The sequence below is a fragment of the Rhea pennata genome, chromosome 3 (genome assembly GCF_028389875.1).
Source record: "Rhea pennata isolate bPtePen1 chromosome 3, bPtePen1.pri, whole genome shotgun sequence".
NCBI lineage: Eukaryota > Metazoa > Chordata > Aves > Rheiformes > Rheidae > Rhea > Rhea pennata.
The window spans coordinates 126,279,396-126,296,092 of record NC_084665.1 but is presented as its reverse complement, the minus strand read 5'-3'; the positions used below and the strand labels follow the sequence as shown (position 1 = coordinate 126,296,092).

General features: G+C 48.6%; 1 protein-coding gene and 1 long non-coding RNA gene across 7 annotated transcripts in view; one reads left to right on the top strand and one right to left on the bottom strand.

The window, feature by feature from the left end:
• Positions 1-344: 344 nt before the first annotated feature.
• Positions 345-4,817, bottom strand: LOC134139006 (uncharacterized). 2 transcript variants are annotated; one of them, XR_009958049.1, is made up of 3 exons: positions 4,717-4,817; positions 3,545-3,714; positions 345-1,048 (listed from the first exon to the last, which is right to left on the bottom strand). It is a non-coding gene; the product is annotated as an uncharacterized LOC134139006 (long non-coding RNA). The 2 variants fall into 2 exon arrangements; XR_009958048.1 differs by lacking the exon at positions 3,545-3,714.
• GATA4 (GATA binding protein 4) overlaps positions 3,037-16,697 on the top strand; it is a 33,252-nt gene continuing 19,591 nt past the window's right edge. For 2 of the 5 annotated variants that reach the window (XM_062573277.1, XM_062573276.1), the window contains exon 1: positions 5,085-5,808. In XM_062573277.1, the coding sequence (XP_062429261.1) occupies positions 5,283-5,808 (526 nt within the window). In that variant the 5' untranslated portion in view covers positions 5,085-5,282. Of the gene's footprint in view, positions 3,120-4,564; positions 4,576-4,943; positions 5,062-5,084; positions 5,809-16,697 lie in introns of those variants that run through there. The other 3 variants (XM_062573280.1, XM_062573279.1, XM_062573278.1) reach the window with 3 other exon arrangements.

Sequence of the window (16,697 nt, the reverse complement as noted above, 5' to 3'; positions counted from 1 at the left end):
CTGAATTTATCCTCTTCGCTCTGCTGAAGTGACACTTTTCCGTCGCTTTTAAAAAAAATATCCTCCCCCCTCCTTGATTTTTTTAAATCTCAGCAAAGTTCTGCGGAGAAGTATTTAAATACACTTCTTTCTCTTTCCCTCCCTCCATCCCCAGTTCCTGAGTTTTTGTTCGTTGTTCGCTGCCGCTCATGGGTGCATCCGTCTACATTTACAGCTTTAGCTCTAAATCAGTTGCACCATTAATTTCGATGCAAGAAAAAAAAACGGCATCGTATCGATTTATTTCCTTCCTCGGGGCGCGGGGGGGGGGGGGGGGGCTGGAAAGGAGAGCGGAAAGGACGAGATTTGTTTTACAGTGCTATGTTTATCATGATTTCGTTAGCCGATTTTCAGGAAAACGCATTTTGAGATCACAGGAAAGAAATTCTCCGAGCGGAGGGCAGAGATTTTTTTGTTGTTGTTGTCGCCCCGCTGAACTCTGCTATGTCCAATTCTCTGCTTTTTCGCACATTTAGGAAATAAGGAAAAACGTTTCCGAGATACACCAGCTCCCTCCTGACTGTTAATTCGCCCGATTCGCACCACGGAGGGGTTCATCTCTAGGCTCCGCGGCTGTGCTTTGCAACAAGGACTAATATTTCCCGGCTGAAAGTAGCTGGATCCGGCCACACACGCACAAAACCTGTCAGAGGAATTTTGCGATTACTCTTGAGATCCTCCTGGCCGTGCAGCTAACACATCGGGATCCTGGAAAAGGCTGCGTGATAAAGCAAAGGCAGGCAGGTCCTTGAAATTTTCTCCACTCCTGGCAACGGCAGCGAAGACACAGGCTGCTTGGGCATTTTGGAATGGATTTAATTAAATGTTTGCTTAAAAAAAAAAAAAAAAAAAAAAAGCAGAAGATGCTGATTTTCAGTAGAAATTCATCAAACTTTAGAAAATCCGTTCGTGCTTCTTTGGCAGAGAAAAGAATCGCCAGAGATTTTTGAAACGAGTGGAGAGCAATGTTTGTCCTCTGGAAATACAGCATATCTGGATACACAGCTGCCTGAAAAAAAGACAACAATATATTTAATTCTCTCTTCCTTCTCTGCACGTCGTTAGCCCTATATTAATGTGCATATTTATAACATACATACAGCGTTATAAATTACATTGTATATTTATATATAGGTGCACGTATAAACATATACATATGCACATAATATATATCCCTGTGTCTAATATGCATTATGTTCCATCTATATGCAACATTTTTATTTGTATGCATATAACTATACACTTCTCTGAAAAATAAATTATATTCAAAATATACACACCATATGTTTAAATTATAGTTGTAACACGCATAGTGTCATCAATGCTTATATTTGTATCTGTGGTGTATTTATGCGCCCATATTTGTACCCGTACAATATTTATATCCGTGCCTATAACTACATACATGACTATATTTGTGTATTTGCCCTAATTTATTTTTAGAGGCATTTTTAACGTCTGTGAGTGCCCTTATGCATCCCCGACAGGCAGGATCCCTCACGCTATGGTTTCCCGTCTGCAAACTCCCTGCTCATCCCCGTGTGATCCAGGGTGGAAATGGGAAAAGGCTGCGGACGACTCCGGGGACGAGGACGGAGCAAGCCCGTGTCCTGTGGGGAGCGGTTCCCATGCAACCAGTGCAATGCAGAGCGCTTGCATTGCCTTCCAGCCTCCCTCAATAAACCCTTTTTTAAAAAATATTTATTTATTTCCCCCTGCTCCCTAATCCTCACCAGCTATTTTAGATAGGATGAAAAACGCCTTAAATCAGAGATTTCTAGTTGCATTGCAGATTTTTCTTTTGGGGGCAGAGAGCTGCTGCTGTCTCCCCCCCTTCCTACTCCCACCATCTGCATCTGATCCACCAAATCTCCACGCACCCCAGAGCACCCTGGAGCAGCCTCGAGGGCTGAGCAAACTCCTGTACATGCCAAAGCCCGGGGAGAAGGGAAGGTTAATGTTATTAACATTACTAATGTTATTAACGTTATTAAAGAGCATTATTCCTTGGGGGGGGGGGGAAGCTGTGGTGCAGGACTGGCCCCCTAGTGTGGGACACCCCCCCCAGCTCCACAGACCCTCAGAGGGGGGGTTGGGCTACCCCAGGGCGAAATGTGCCACTCCGGGGTTGGAGGGGGAAGGGGGGTGTTGGGGGGGCAGAGCAACCTGGGGAGGGGAGGCATGGTTGGCCCCTCCATGGACTCCATCCCTGGGGGGAGGCCCCACTAGGGGGGGGGCTGGAAGGCACCCCCTGGGGCAGTGGAGTGCTAGTCCCTGCGAAAGCCTGGGCAGGGCTATTCCTGCGTTATCGCACTAACTTTTAGACTCAGTGGCCTTCTGCACCACGAGGGTGGGGGGGCAAGGCAGAGTGCCCAGCATAGGTGCCTTTGCAGGGGGGAGGCAGCACCCCTAGAAAGGGTGGGGAGGAAAGAGGAGGGCAGCTAGGACCTCATCTCTCCGATTTTGTGCAGGAGCTTAGAGAAATTCCCCCTACTCCCGCAGTCTCCCCAGGGTAGGGGGCTGCCTCCAAGAGGCTGGGTGCCCCCCTGCTGAAAACGTCCGGTCTTTATTTTGCAAGCTGGGCCCCTGCCGGTAATGGGTGTCCCTTTAGGTGTGCAGGGCGGCGCAGAGCAGGGCTGCCCGGCTGGACTTTGCCTGCAGCACGGGGCTGGCCGTGTGTGCATGCACGGGGTGGCGGTTTAATTTTATTATTTTATTTATTTATTTATTTATTTATTTGCACGGCAATGAAACCTGGCGCCTGGCTGATGGTGCAACAGATACCAGCTCTCCCCCTAACTCCCCCCCCCACACACACACCCTGCCTTTTCCTCCCATCGCCGCCCACTTCCACGTGACGTGGGCAAACCAGTCAGCGAGTGGGACTGGGGAGTCTGGCCGCACTGGGGAGTGGGGAGGGGGGGCAGGCAGAGCCCCATTGCCCCCTGAGCTCCCCCCCAACCCTCCACAGGAGCCGGAGGGGCTTAGCCCAGCAGCCCTCTGCTTTCCCCAAGGAGCAGGGGGTGCCCTGCCCCACACGGCCTTGGCCCCCTGCCACCCCTTGCCGCCCAGCACCGAAGGTGGGTAGCGCTTCTCTGTTGCCTGCACGCTCTTCTCCTCCCGCTCGCCATCACCGCTGGGGCCCAGCGAGCTGCTTCCTATGGGCCTCCCCGAAAGCTTCCTCCTATTGTTTCCCTGGGCTTGAAAACTGCTTCGATTTGCTTTATAGATCATTTATTATTATTATTATTATAATTATTAGAGCTTTTTGGGTGCTCACCCACAGGAGGTGAATTCACTCCTCCTCTCGTTCTGCCTTCATGTTCTCCTCTGTTTTGGAGAGTCCCATGGAAACGCTCCATCCTAGGCCAGCTACTGCACACGGGCGTGCACACACACATACACATACACACGCGTGTGTGCCAGCTGCGCCTCCATCCCCTGGGCTTAAAAGGGAGCAGAGCTCCCCTAAACCCTCTTCTTCCCGGCTCGCTTCCATCCTTACCCATTCCCAAAGCGCCACGGGACTCTGCCTCCGGCTTCTCCCCCTTCCCTCAGCTGCCTGCCGGTCTCCCGCTGTCCTCCCGGGTATCAGTCCTTATCTCCTGGTTATCTTTGCTGCTGCTAAATTCAGCCCGGCGGAGGGGTTCAGCCTGGGGAATCTGCTAGTCAAATCTAAATCAGTTCCAAGAGTTATTTCTTCAGCCAGAATTCCCCCCGTCCAGCCCTGCCCAGGTGTGAGATTGCTTTCTAGGGTCTTCCAACGACCCATGAAGAAAACAGTGGCTCAGATCGTTCCACTCCTGCCTGAGCGCTCTTTGGAAAGAGTATTTCCCTCCCAGCTCCCTCCACAAGCACTTTTTTTTTTTTTTTTTGGGGGGGGGGTCTCACCTTTGCAAACTGCTTGCAGGCAACACCGGGCCTCTGCCCACATCCTGCAGCCTGCAGAACACCTTAAAACCAACTTTTCAGCCCCAAACCAAGGCCTGGATGGGGCACCACTGAAGGAGCCCAAATCAGAAATCATTTGGTGAGAGAAAAACAATCTCAAACACCCAGTGTGTCCACCCGGCAGCTCTAGGAGATGCTGCCCCATCCCTTCACCCTTGCTGGGCCCGATGCCGAGCCCCTTCCCCAGTCCATTGCAAATTCAACATTTCTAAGTTTACGATCTACGCCGTGACATCGAGGCTATTAAAACCATCCCGGGGAAATGTCGGGGGCACGTTTCGGTGGGGCTGGCCGCTGCTTTCCCTTTGGACGGGCCCGCTCCCGGCGCACCGTCCCCTCTGCCTTTGCCGAGGAACGGACACGCGTGGGGCGGGTGCGGGGCTGGGCCGGGCGCGGTGCTAAGCCAGCGCGGCCGACCAGCGGCCTTCCTCCTCCTCCTCCTCCCTATTGTGTGTCTAATTCAATTTCTTTCTCCCCCCCCCCCAACTCCTTCCTTTTTCCCCTCCCCGCTCCCCTCCGCAGCTTCAGACTCCGGGTCGCCTCCAATCAGCCCTGATGCCAGCCCAGATCAAAAGCCGGTCTCAGGTCCATTAGCAACTTAAAGGACCGGTCGTACCTGCGGGACAAAGGTTTTGCTCCAGGGCCCGAGGCGAGGAGAGCTTCGCTGTCTCTCACCTTCCCGGCTCACACCCCCCCCTCACCCCTCCCCGCCAGCCCTGCTCTAACCTCCTTATCTCCTCCGCCCCGAGGTGGGCTCCCAGCCCCGCGGCCGCCTCCTGCATCCCCGGCAGCATCTCCCGTCCCCTCTGCCTCCCCGGGAGGTGTTGTTGGACGGGGTGGGGGGGAGGAGAGGAGAAAGCGGGGGGGGGGGGGACGGCCAGGAGGAGGGGAGGAGACTCGCCGAGGTTTTTAAGCAGCCCAGCCCCACTTGAGGGGGGGGGGGGGCGGGAGGGAGCCGATGGATGGAGCCCGGTGGGAGAAGCTAATTCAAGGCGGGAGCTAAAACTTTCCTGCGAAGGGACCACGAACTTCTTGCTTGGGGGCTCGAACCGGCGGCCGGACGTGCTGAAGGTGGGGAAGGTGGGCGGCAGGGCGGGGGGGTGGAGGAAAACCGCAGCGCTGGTGGTTTGTCGGTGTTGGCTGGAAGGCAGCACCCACGCGAGACCGCTCCGGCCACCGCTCGCCGCATCTCTGGCAGGGGAAAGTGGAGCTTTCCGGGTTTCGCACCCTCTCGCCACCGCTCTGGATTGTGCCCGGGGGCCCAGCTGGGGTTTGGGGGGGCCCATTGCGAGATGTACCAGAGTTTAGCCATGGCGGCTAACCCCGGCCCCCCGGCATACGAGGGGGCAGCTGGCTTCATGCACAGTGCGGCCGCAGCGTCCCCCGTCTATGTGCCCACCACGAGGGTCACCTCGATGCTCCCCAGCCTGCCTTACCTCCAGAGCAGTGGCTCTTCCCAGCAAGGCAGCCCCGTCTCCAGCCACTCCATCTGGACTCAGCCCGGAGCCGAAAGTGCCGCTTACAACCCCGGATCTTCTCACCCGCCTGTGTCACCTCGGTTCTCCTTCTCCACCAGCACCCCCATCCCTGCCACCTCTTCCCGGGAGGCCGCGGCGGCTTACAGCAGCTCCTTGAGCCTTTCTGCTAACGGGAGGGAGCAGTACAGCAGGGGCTTCAGCAGCTCCTACTCCAGCCCTTATCCAGCTTACATGAGCCCCGAAATGGCCACGACCTGGACTTCCTCGCCCTTCGACAGCCCCATGCTACACAACCTGCAGAACAGAGGGACGCCCGGGGCCGCCAGGCATGCCAACATCGGTGAGTGTGAGCCTCCGGGCAGGGCTGGGATTGGCGGCGGAGGGTTTCACCCCGACGGCCCCTTAATTTTGCACCCCAGCGCAGGTAGGACGAGGAGGGCTCAAGGCGTGAAGGGCAGCACGGAGGGCTTTGCTTTTTGCCAGCGCGGACTCAGTGAGAATGGGGCCATCTCCACCTGACCTGCCTTTCTGGCTCCGATATGCTCAGCCGTGCAAAATACTGGGGTCCCCACGGCGCTGTAGGTGCTCCCTGCACGTTCTTCCCTTTCTCCGCGACGCCTTGCCCGAGGAGCGGCCATTTCTAACCCCCCAAAAATTAAAATTAAAAAGTAGGTAGGCTGGCGGAGGGAGCCTGCAAGAAATTGTGCACCGAATGCCTACGCAAGGGCCTGCTCCGGATGGGAGCCGAGCATGCATATAGCTCTGCGGGCATTTAGGGACCGTGACGGAGATGACTGTGGTATATAGGGACTACGATGCGCTGTAGGAAGCCCCTTCCCAGAGTTGCTTGAGGTGTAAAAAGGGCTCAGTAGGGATTGAAGGCACAAGTGAAATCCGGCCCATCCACCCCACATCTGCCTTTGGGTTGTTTTATGCCCTTTTATTTAATTATTTATTTATTTGGAAAGGTCAGTTAGGTGAGATGGGCTAGGAACATGGGAAAGCGAAGGGAAACATGGCACGGGGAGGGGGGAAAGAGGCAGTAGAGAAGGTGAAAAATAAATGGAGCCACATTTATCGTAGCGTCTTTCATGAGACAACTGGCACAGCTTTGCCTTTGGGGGGACTCACAGGTGGCTGAGCTTGAATTCCAGGGTTTCTCTGCCATAAATCCCAACCCTGAACTCTGCCGCACCGATCCAGACCTCAGAGCCGACGCACTGATTTAATTAAGTGCTCCTGGTTCTACACCCAGAAATCGGCCCAAAAGGGTTAAAATGTTCCCTCTGTATTTTTTTAACAAAGGAGAAAGGGAGAAGTGGGGTGAACAGTGACATTGGGGAGAGAAACGTGGGGCATTTGCAGTTCCCTAAATCCCTTTTTGTTCCACATGCTCTTTTTATGGAGATATTTGCGCTTCAGTCAGGGTCGGAGTTAAAAAATAAAACACGTCGGGAAGAAAATGACTCAGAGTTATTTGCAAATACGTTTTAAGATGCCACTTTTTAACCTGCACTTTGGAGTGTAATTTTTCCTTCTTGCATACAAAGATTTTCTTTTACTTTTATCTTTATTTAAACAAGTTACAGAAATGAAAGTCGGGTATTGGTGAAAGCCTGGCCCGTGCTGGGTCTTTTGCTTTTCTATGGACATTAGGGTTTCTTTAAAATGAGGCACAGATTTCCTTTAAGGAATAAGCTTGGGTTGGGACAACCCAGCAATGCTTTTGAGAAGCATTGCAAAGGCAGAATGTGTAGGAAAACCAGGAATTATTGAACATTATTGAGAGGACAATTGCGTTTTCGTATTTGAATACCATGTAATCTCTTCCTTGGGAAAAAAGTATCAGCCTTTTGCAAGAGTTTCAAATGGGCTCTTAATAATAAAAATGCTTGAAAATTAAATATTGCAAGTGAAGAATTTCACCTTCAGAAATATCTGGCAGTTTTTAAGGCCTAGGCTATTTTATGTCGTGATTTTGGTGTCTCAAGCCGTGCGTTAAGCAGTGGTTTGTGTTGCAGGTCTCTCAAACGCATTGTGGCATTAGTGCCGAAGACCCTTTTTGTCCGAGGTCTTTTATAGCAGCAGGTAGATCAGATGCATTGAGATAACGCAGCAAATGTTAGCACCTATTTTTTACTGTCGGCAGAGAGGAAGTTTTCTAAAGCAAGGTCCTGATCCTGTTGCTGGATTCAAGGTGTTGCGTTCCATCTCCTTGCAGCGCCGAGGGAAGCACAGCATAAACTCCGGGTTTTATTTCGAGGGGTCTGATTATACCTCCACCCTGAATGTGGAAATAGCACTTGGATTTAAAATAAAAAGTGCTGAATAGTTAAAAAAACAAACAAATAAATAAATAATTACTTCAAACAGAACCTAGCTGAAAGCTGGAGCATTCTAAATTAAATTAAAATATTAACGGGGATTTTTTTTTAAAGGCAGCTCCCCTGGCGGGTAGTTTTGTCGACGGGAGTGCTGCTGCCAGACCATTTCTGAGCTGAGAGAAGGGATCCTCTGATGAGCAAGGGTGTAAACCCTGACGGGGAGAGGCTCAGGACCACCTTAGTAAGACGGCCAGGTCTGGCTCTGCAGCCGAACAAAGCCCCGACTCCTTCCTTTGACTTTCTTTGCGACCAAAGATATTTTTATTCCCTCCAAGATGAGGAATCTGTGGGTAGAAATACAGTCTCTCCTGCAAGGCTATGATAAACCAAGATAGAACTGCTTTTGCAGGGTTCTCGTTTTCCTCTAGCAATTTTGCTTCCTGGACACACTCCTACCTTTTTAAAGTGCTAATTCCAGAGTGTCATTAGGACCACTGCAATATTAATAATATTATTTTTTAATAATTAAGATCAAGTCTATGCAGTTATAGCTCGATATACAAAGATACATAGTCTATGCAATTGTGGATGGCGTTTATTTTCCACTGAAAAGCTATGCGCTAGGGAAAGGAGTTGAGACAATCTGAATTCAAAGACAATTAGAAAATGAGACTGAAAAAAATAGAGATCTTGCTTATCTAGCCAAATGATGGGAATTTTGGCCCAGGTTAAAAATTGCCAAATTTAGCTCTGTGGTATAAAATGCTGGGGAAGGCGGGTGCATAAATCACATGGGCCTCCTTGAAAAGCTTTCCTTGGTGCGAGTTCAAAATGCCTCATTTGGGCTTTTCAAGGTACATTTGGTGAGTGATTTCATACCCTGAAGGGCAGGATCAGACCCTGGGGCTGAGGCCATGAACTTGCTCCAGGCATTCGCTTAGACAGGGTTATAATGAATTCCCGACTTAATGATGCATGAAAAGAGCCCGCTGTAAAGTCTCCTTCCAGGAGCCTTCCCTGCCAGTGCCAAAAGCCGTCTGCTTCCCGAGCGTTGTCTTGAAATGTGTCCCAAAATCAGCGCAGACGGGCGACGTGCCCCTTCCCCCCTTTGCCAGGTAGGAGGGAGTGTGGATTGAGGGAATCCACATCGGCTCAGGAGAGGGGAATCAGCCCCAGCCTGGCCCTGCCGGCAAGGGATGCCCCTTGGAAAGGCTATTGTATGCTGAGGATGGAGGGCCGGATCCTGCTTTTCCATCCCCACCCGGCACGGTTTTGCGCTGGTGCAAACCTCGGGAAAGCAGAAGGTTTGCTGCTGCTGCCGCCGCGGGATCACGAAGAGGAGGAATTGTGTTGAGCTGGTTGGGAGTCGCTCAGGGCTCAGGTTTGTGGGCATTTCTATCTGGCTTCTCCTCGCGAGGGTAAGTCGAAGTCAGGGTCCCCAAAAAGCTGCGATTTGAACACAGCAGCAGCAGCTGGAAAGATCAAAGCGCTGAGCAGACAAGGCTCAGTAGGAAAACGTCTTCTCTACTGCTGGTGGGGGAGAAAAGGGCGGTGCAGGGGGAGATTTTGAACCAGATCTGAAGTTTTCCCATAGGGATGCTAAGAGATTTGCCCTGTAGCATCCCCCGGGCTGGCGTTCCCGGTGACTCATCCGCATTTGTTACAATCCTCTGCCCTACAAACAGCCCCAGATCATTCCCCACACACCGCACACCTAAGGGCAAGGTATCTACTCTGTGTGGTGCGGCTGCTCCAGGAGCAGATGCCCCAAGGACATATTCTGAAATGCATCTCCGGGTAGACCAGAGCTTTCTCTGCTGTCGTCGCGATGCGGCTGGAGGATATTTCTGAGTTTTGCACGTGCGCTTAAAGGGTGAAACGCTCAGGGTCTGGGGGAAGGAAAGCAGTCCCAGGATGCTCCGCTCCTGCCTCGTTTCCTGTTTGCAGAAAGCGCCGTTAGGGCAAACGCGTGGTTCACGGCCCTCGTTTTCCAAAATTAGAATCAACTGTTGCATGACTGACTCCTGTCCCGGGGGCCAGGGACTGAAGTCACCGGGTCTGGTCCGTCACGGCTTTCCACAGGCCCTTCCAGAGACCCATCAAGCCCCGATTTAGAAGCGGCCGCATTTCTCGCCTCCCGTCCGCCGGCGGGGAGGTTGGCCCGCGGCTTTGTTCCTCCGTGGATTTAAAACTGCCTTCTGCTTTCCAGCCTAATTTAATTGTCACCAGCCAACCTCGTCCTGCCCCCTTTCCCCACCAGCTCCGATCCCTCTGGAGGACTCCTGAGAGCGAACGGGCTAGAGCTGAGGGATCCGATCCTGGCGCCATTGGCGTTTTTGGGGCGAAACCCGTAGAATCACGGCATAGCAATGCAAGATCTAACTCAAATACGCTACTGTCTTTTACCCTCGGAAAAAACTCCGAGAATGCATTTTAAATTGTAAACAAAGCAGCTAGAATAAAAATGTGATCAACAGTACTATATCATCATTGCTAACAATACAATACCTTTATTGATGACTAAATTTTATCCCCTATTACTCACTACAAATGTGAAACATTACATAAAACAGTTATCGTGCAGTATATAATATATTACAAATGTTCTTTTTTTTGTAAAACGGTAATATATATTTAAAGTAATGGATAGTGGCATTGAATCTAAGGCCTTATTAAGTAAGGATTAATTATTTTTTCTTCTCTGCATATATATGCATGCGCGTGTCTTTACTCCTACAACAATAACAGCATTTTTTTTTAGTTTGAGAGGACAGCCTGAATTTTGCTTTCTCTATGTTTTTGCTTTCTCTATATTTATGTCCATCGGTTTGGGGAAAAGAGGCTAAATCCTTGGAAAGAGATGCGTGTTTATCAGGCGGTGTTTACCAGAGGAAATTGGACCCGATCCTGTTGTCTCTGTGCTCTTCTGATGATGGAGAAATCTTGGCTTGGCAGGCAGAGAGGTGCTTCCCAAGCTGGTTATCCTGAAGGGAGCTGGCTATTTGGAACGGGCAAAATATCTGACTCTCGATGGTTGTAAAATTAAGGATGCTTTAAAACAGATGCTACTAAAAAAAAAAAAAAGAAAGCAACAAACCTCAAATAAAACTCCAGATTGGGTGAAAATGTAGCAGAAGTTCAGTAAAACTAGCAAGCTTTTGTGCCTGAGGTTGGCAGCCTGTTGCCGTAAGGGGGATGTGTGCAGTGGCTGTTCAAACTAAAGGGGAGAAAAACCCCCATCTTGAGAAAAATACAGTAACAATAATAAAAAAAAAAATCCTTGAAAACTCCAGCGCAGGCAGCAAGTTCTGCTGATGCATTGCCCCGAAACCTGCAGAAACCTTGTTTCTCATCAGCACAGGGCTCTGGATTGAAATTTTCGCTCCTTGATACTGGCAGAGCTCCCCGCTGGAGCTTGGCTCGTGCAGGAGGAACGAGGGTGCAAATGCACCTTTTTTTCTTGGGCTGGTGTAGGTTTTGTCCCCCAATTCCCTGCCACACATACCAGTCTGGCACAGCCTTCCTTCCCTACAGTTTCCCTATTAAAAAAAAAAAAAAAAAGATGGAGAAACATGGCACTCGAGAATCTCCCCTCACTTTGAAATGGTCCCTTTGGGCACTGGGGAGAGGAGGGTGGGAGCGGCCGAAAGTTTGGCGTGGAACACAGCTTTTGAGATCCTTTTATACAAAATCCACAGGACGTGTCTGCCTTCCCTTTGGGGGTCACTGCTAGCTGTGAAACCAGCTGCTGAAGTGTGTGCAGAGCACAGACCGTGGGCTTAAATCAGCCAGTTTTGCCCACTTTCGGAGGGCAGAGCCCGAAATGCCCGTTCCTGCCGCCACGGCCGCGTCGGCCAGCGTTGCGGCGATGTGTGATCCCCAGCTAACGCAACCGCGCCGACAAAACCCCTCCGTTTTGTCATGACTTGTTTTTGGGGGGATATGTTTCGTTATGCCTGTCGAATTGCAGAAAGGGAGACTTGCTGTTTGGATACGCCAGATTCACCGTCTCCTCCAAAATATTCATCTTGTAGAAGGGTCTTTAGTTCACGTCACCTTCTGACTGTATGGCAGGAAGGTGTAAATAAGCCTTTTGCATGTGATTGTGAAATGCTGCTGAAATAATCAGGAAAAATTGTGAGAACTTGTTCTTAAATCCAAATTTTAAACAAATTATAAAAGCAAACTTTATCATAAGGTTGAATTGAGATCTTCTTATTTTGAGGGTGAAAAAAACCTTTTGGGACAAATTTACCTTACAACTGCGTGTTAAACATCCTGACAGTGAAATAGTAAAATTGCTCTAAAGTTAACAAGTCTTTGTCGGATGACTAGTCATGGTATTTCATCCTAGCAGTAAATACATTTGTAATGACAAATTAAAAACAATTATCTGCCATTCCAGAGCAGCGAGATCTTTCTACATAGGTGCTTATACGTGCGTCACAGTAGTTGAAAAAAAATTCAATCATCCTCACCTTGCCAGTGATTGGTAAAATTGGTATTAAAATCTCCTTTGAAACTCTTGAATTTCTGCTATTAAAAATTGCTGCGACTCCTGTGATAGCAGGACTTGGCTTTTCTTTGCAGTGGGATGGTATTTTGGGTGGTCAGTTGTTGCTTGGAAAATCGGGGCCGTGCATGGTGTTCTCCGGAAAGTCAGAGCGCGGATTTAGAAGCCCTTGCGGCAGAGCCAAATTCACAGCATTTCCCTTGTTATTTCACTTTTTTAAATGCTCAGTGCACTTGGTTATGATTTTTCTTTAAATACAATAACATGGAGCTGGATTTTCTCATCCAAAAAACACAGGCAGCTGGATCCTCGGTAGAGAGCCAGCCGGCTGCACTAGGAAAGAAGATCTGGGCAGAAATTTTCAAAGTTGGATGTAGATCTGACCCCGTCATCAGCTTTGAAATGTTTCAGCTTTTCTGATTTTAACAAGGCTTGGATTTTAAAGCCAAGTTGGGATAGTGTCAAATAGCAGCAAAAATAATATTTTTCCAAAGTTGCCCTCTGTGTCTTTTTTTTTTTTTTTTTTTTTTTTCTGGTTATTTATCTGCACACTTTTCGTTAATTCGCTTTGGCCTGTCTGTGCACCTAAAGCTCCTGTAGGATTCGCTGTCTGGCTAAGGGACCAAAGCTGTGTCCTTCTTACATCTCTCTCTTACTGAAATAACTTTTAATGGATAAATATTAAAAAAAATCCATCTTGGATGGAAAATGGAGCCGATGCAGAATCAGGCCCACAAAAGAACCTTCCATAGGGAAGACATGTAGGAAAGAAATGCAGCCCCTTGCAAACTAAATGGAGATCTACAGCTTCCCTCTGGTAGGTGAATATCTGATTGCACAAGGAAGCTCTCAAAAAAGCCAGAATGTCTTTTTTTTTTCTTTCTTTTTTTGGAAAGTGGCCACCGGGTTTATCAGTCGCAGCATAAAGAGATTTGCTTTTTTTTATTTATTTTTAGTGACCGGTAAAGCTGGTGATCTCCTTATCAGAGCCAGCTGGGCTTGAATAGCTAGCGCCGTTTTTGGGGGGAGTTGGAAACTCCATTTGTTCATAGAGGAGGGAAAAATAATTCATGGAAAGTAAAGGAAAAGCAACAGCTTTCCACTGGTTGCGGAGGCAGGGAAAGGGCAGCCAGATCAGAGAACCGGCGGGGCTGCTCGCTCGTCTCCACCAGGGACTGGTACTAGACACTTCTGAATCCTGGATAACAAAATAGCTGCATGGAAATGTTTCCTCCTAATCCCCAGGAATTAGGTTGGTGTCTGTCGGGGAGCATTTCAGGAGAGGTCCTGCAGTGGGATGCTGCTGCCTGCCCTTGTTCTCGCTCTCCCTCCCAAGACGCTGCAGAGTTTTCTGTATGGCCCAGTTGATGTTTATAGCCATAATGCCGTGTTTATGGTGTGCCGGCGTATGGGACTGTGTGCCTGTTGCTGTACGAATACCAAGCCGTCAGATACTTTTAAAAGGTTAAAATCTGAGTACAGCAGAAGAGATGGTAGGCAGAGGTGGAGTGGTCTAGGAAAAGGAGACAACGGCATTCCCACTAAGTTCTTTCTTTCTGCTAGTTCTTTGTTTTTGATAGCTTCTGCTTGCGTGATGCTTGTCTGCTGTGTCTATTATAGGGAATAAAATGGGCCCTGGACTGTCCTGTGGCCTTGAGGGCAGATGGGATAATGTGGCATCTACGTAGCTCCGGGAGCTGGTGGCCTTGCCTCTGCTGCCCTTGGGGAACAGCTGTGGCTGGGCGTGTGCCCTGGCCTTTTGGGCCAGCAGAAATGGGTCTTTGAGGCTCCAGCACTTTTGGAGGCATCTCCTTCTTGTCTATCCCTTAGCCGTACACCTCCAGCGGCTACTGGCTCTTGTGCTTTGGTGTGCCTTGGGTTTCCTTCAAGCTCTAGCTTCTGGAGTCATGTTATCACATATATATATATATCTGTTTTTGTGGAAAGGGAAGGAAAACAGCTTTTCTGGACAAGAGGAAAGCTGGGAAACTCTGATTCCTAAATGTTCAAACTCCATGAGAGGCATAAAAATAACCTATCATTTATTATTTTAAATTCTGTGAGTTTCTAAGCCAAATCCTTGGGTTTGGAAGATAGAGAGCCATCATGCAGGGGTTGCAGTGTTGGAGCTGTAAAAAAAACAGCTAGGAGGTGAGCCCCAGACATCAGGACTCCTCTGAATGATATGTTTGGCCCCAGATGTCTGAGATTATTTCAGGAAGTGAGCACTGGTCCCAGGAGTTGGCTGCCCAGGGGACACGCTGCTGGGAAGGACGCTGAGTTGGGACATGCCATTGTGGAGCTTGAGGAAGGCAGCTGGCTTGGTGGGGGCCCCTTATGCTCCCTGGGGCTGGAGGGATGCCCTGCTGTCCTGGAACCTGAGCAGGACTGAAGGTTTTCTCACAGGCTTCCCATACTCATTTCTCATGTCTCAAGAGCGATGGGGTTGATCTTCAGTTCTGAGATTTACCCTGACTGTGTGGATGTGAAGATCAGGCCTGGAAGGTTTTTCCTGTTCCCAGCACAAAGAGGACCATAAGCAAAAGCCAGAGCAGCTCTCTTGGGTGGAGTAATACCAGTCATGCCCCCTTTTCTTTTGCTCCCAGCCAGGGAAGAGCATGGTTAGCTGCATGCCTCTTTGCCTCCCCTCCCAGCCATTTATATTTCTAAACCAACATCCAGTCAGACTCTGTCACCTCCCTTCATGCAAAATCAATAACAACGGGTGAGCAGGTTAATTATAATCACAGAATAAACGCTGCAGTCTCAAAGTTCACTCAACTTTAGCAGCGTTTCAAAATGAGTGGACAATGCCAAGAAACTTTCATTGATTCCTCCAGGGCAGGTGTCGGAGTTTGAACCTGTCCCCAAGCTGATCTGATTCAAGACTACTCAATTTTCTTCCTTATCTCGACTTTCGCCTATCTTATAATGTCTGTTATTTTAGATAAAAAGTCCAATCAATTGAGTTAGAAAAACTGCAAGTTATAGGTTGCCCTGATAAGTTTGGTACCTGCCGCTTTATTGGCCTGGGCTGCAGTTTCTGTGCTTGTTGAGATCTAAACTGACCTTTTCAGATACTTTATCAGTGGCTGGGAGAATCACTCTGTCCTCCTGCCCCGCTTGGGGATAGAGTTAACTTATTGTTCAGAATAGCTAATAAAACAGGAAAAAAAATGGCCAGTTGTTAGACATACCAACTGTACTGTGCAACATGATGCACTGTAGTAAACACCTTTCTGTTTGTTTCTGGTTGCCTTCCTGTACATAAACCAGAATTTGGTCTAACTTACTTTGGTGTAACTCCTCTCTCTGGAGTCTCTGAATGGTGTTTGCTGGCATAGCAGCTCAGAATTGGATTCAGAGTTTATATTTAAACTCATGAACTAAAGAAAACCAGGGCATGGGGCTTGAATATATGCATAATTGTCAATATAGTTTAATGCCCTCAAGTTCAGAGATGGCATTTAGGCACATGGAGCTAAATACAGCCTACATATTCCTATACATCATATATACATGTGCTATATATATCTATATATCTGTTATGTATGTGTGTGTGTGTATAAATAAATATTTATACATTTTTGTATATATAGTTCTACACAGCTATGTTCTACATAGAAACAGAATAATAATTCTACTAGCAGAAGCAAAGAGAATTGATTTGAGATGACTCCTAGTTTGGTAAAATACCATTCCTTCTTAAGGACACAATATATGCATATATAGGTACATATATATGTATATATATATTTTAAAAGTACACACACACACAATTATACAAATTGTAATAATAATAAAAATATCATATCTTTTTTGTATTTCTTCAAGCAATATTTCACCCATTTGTCTTGGGTAAATATCTTTCCCTCTGATCTGCATCACTCTGAGTCCAATCCCCCACCCTCCTGAATTTCTAGAGTCCTAGAATTGCAGAAATGCTGGTTAGAAGGGACAACCACAGATCTCTAGTCCAGCCTCCTGGACTACTGCCAACACTAGATGAGGTCAGCCATAGCTTTTTCTAACTGAAGCTTAGAAACTCCCAGAGATGGAGATTCCTCCACCTTTCTAGGTATCCAATCCAGTGCTGCACCGCCTCCTAAGATAAAAGGTTTTCCTAGCGCTCAGCCTGCAGTTTGTACTATTGGCCCTTGTTGTGTCATCTCCCGGCACCAAGAAGAGTTTGGCCCTGTTGTCTAAATATATCTTGCTAGTTTCTCCCTGAAGTCTTTGCAATGATCCCAAACATCATGAGTTTCCTGAGCCCAGAGCTGGCACTGGCTTTGGTCCATTGGGGCATTTGATGGTCCTCTGATCACTCCTCTCTCAAACCAACTCTGTACATGGGTAAGATACCACATCTGTATTCGACAGTGGTTTCTCCAT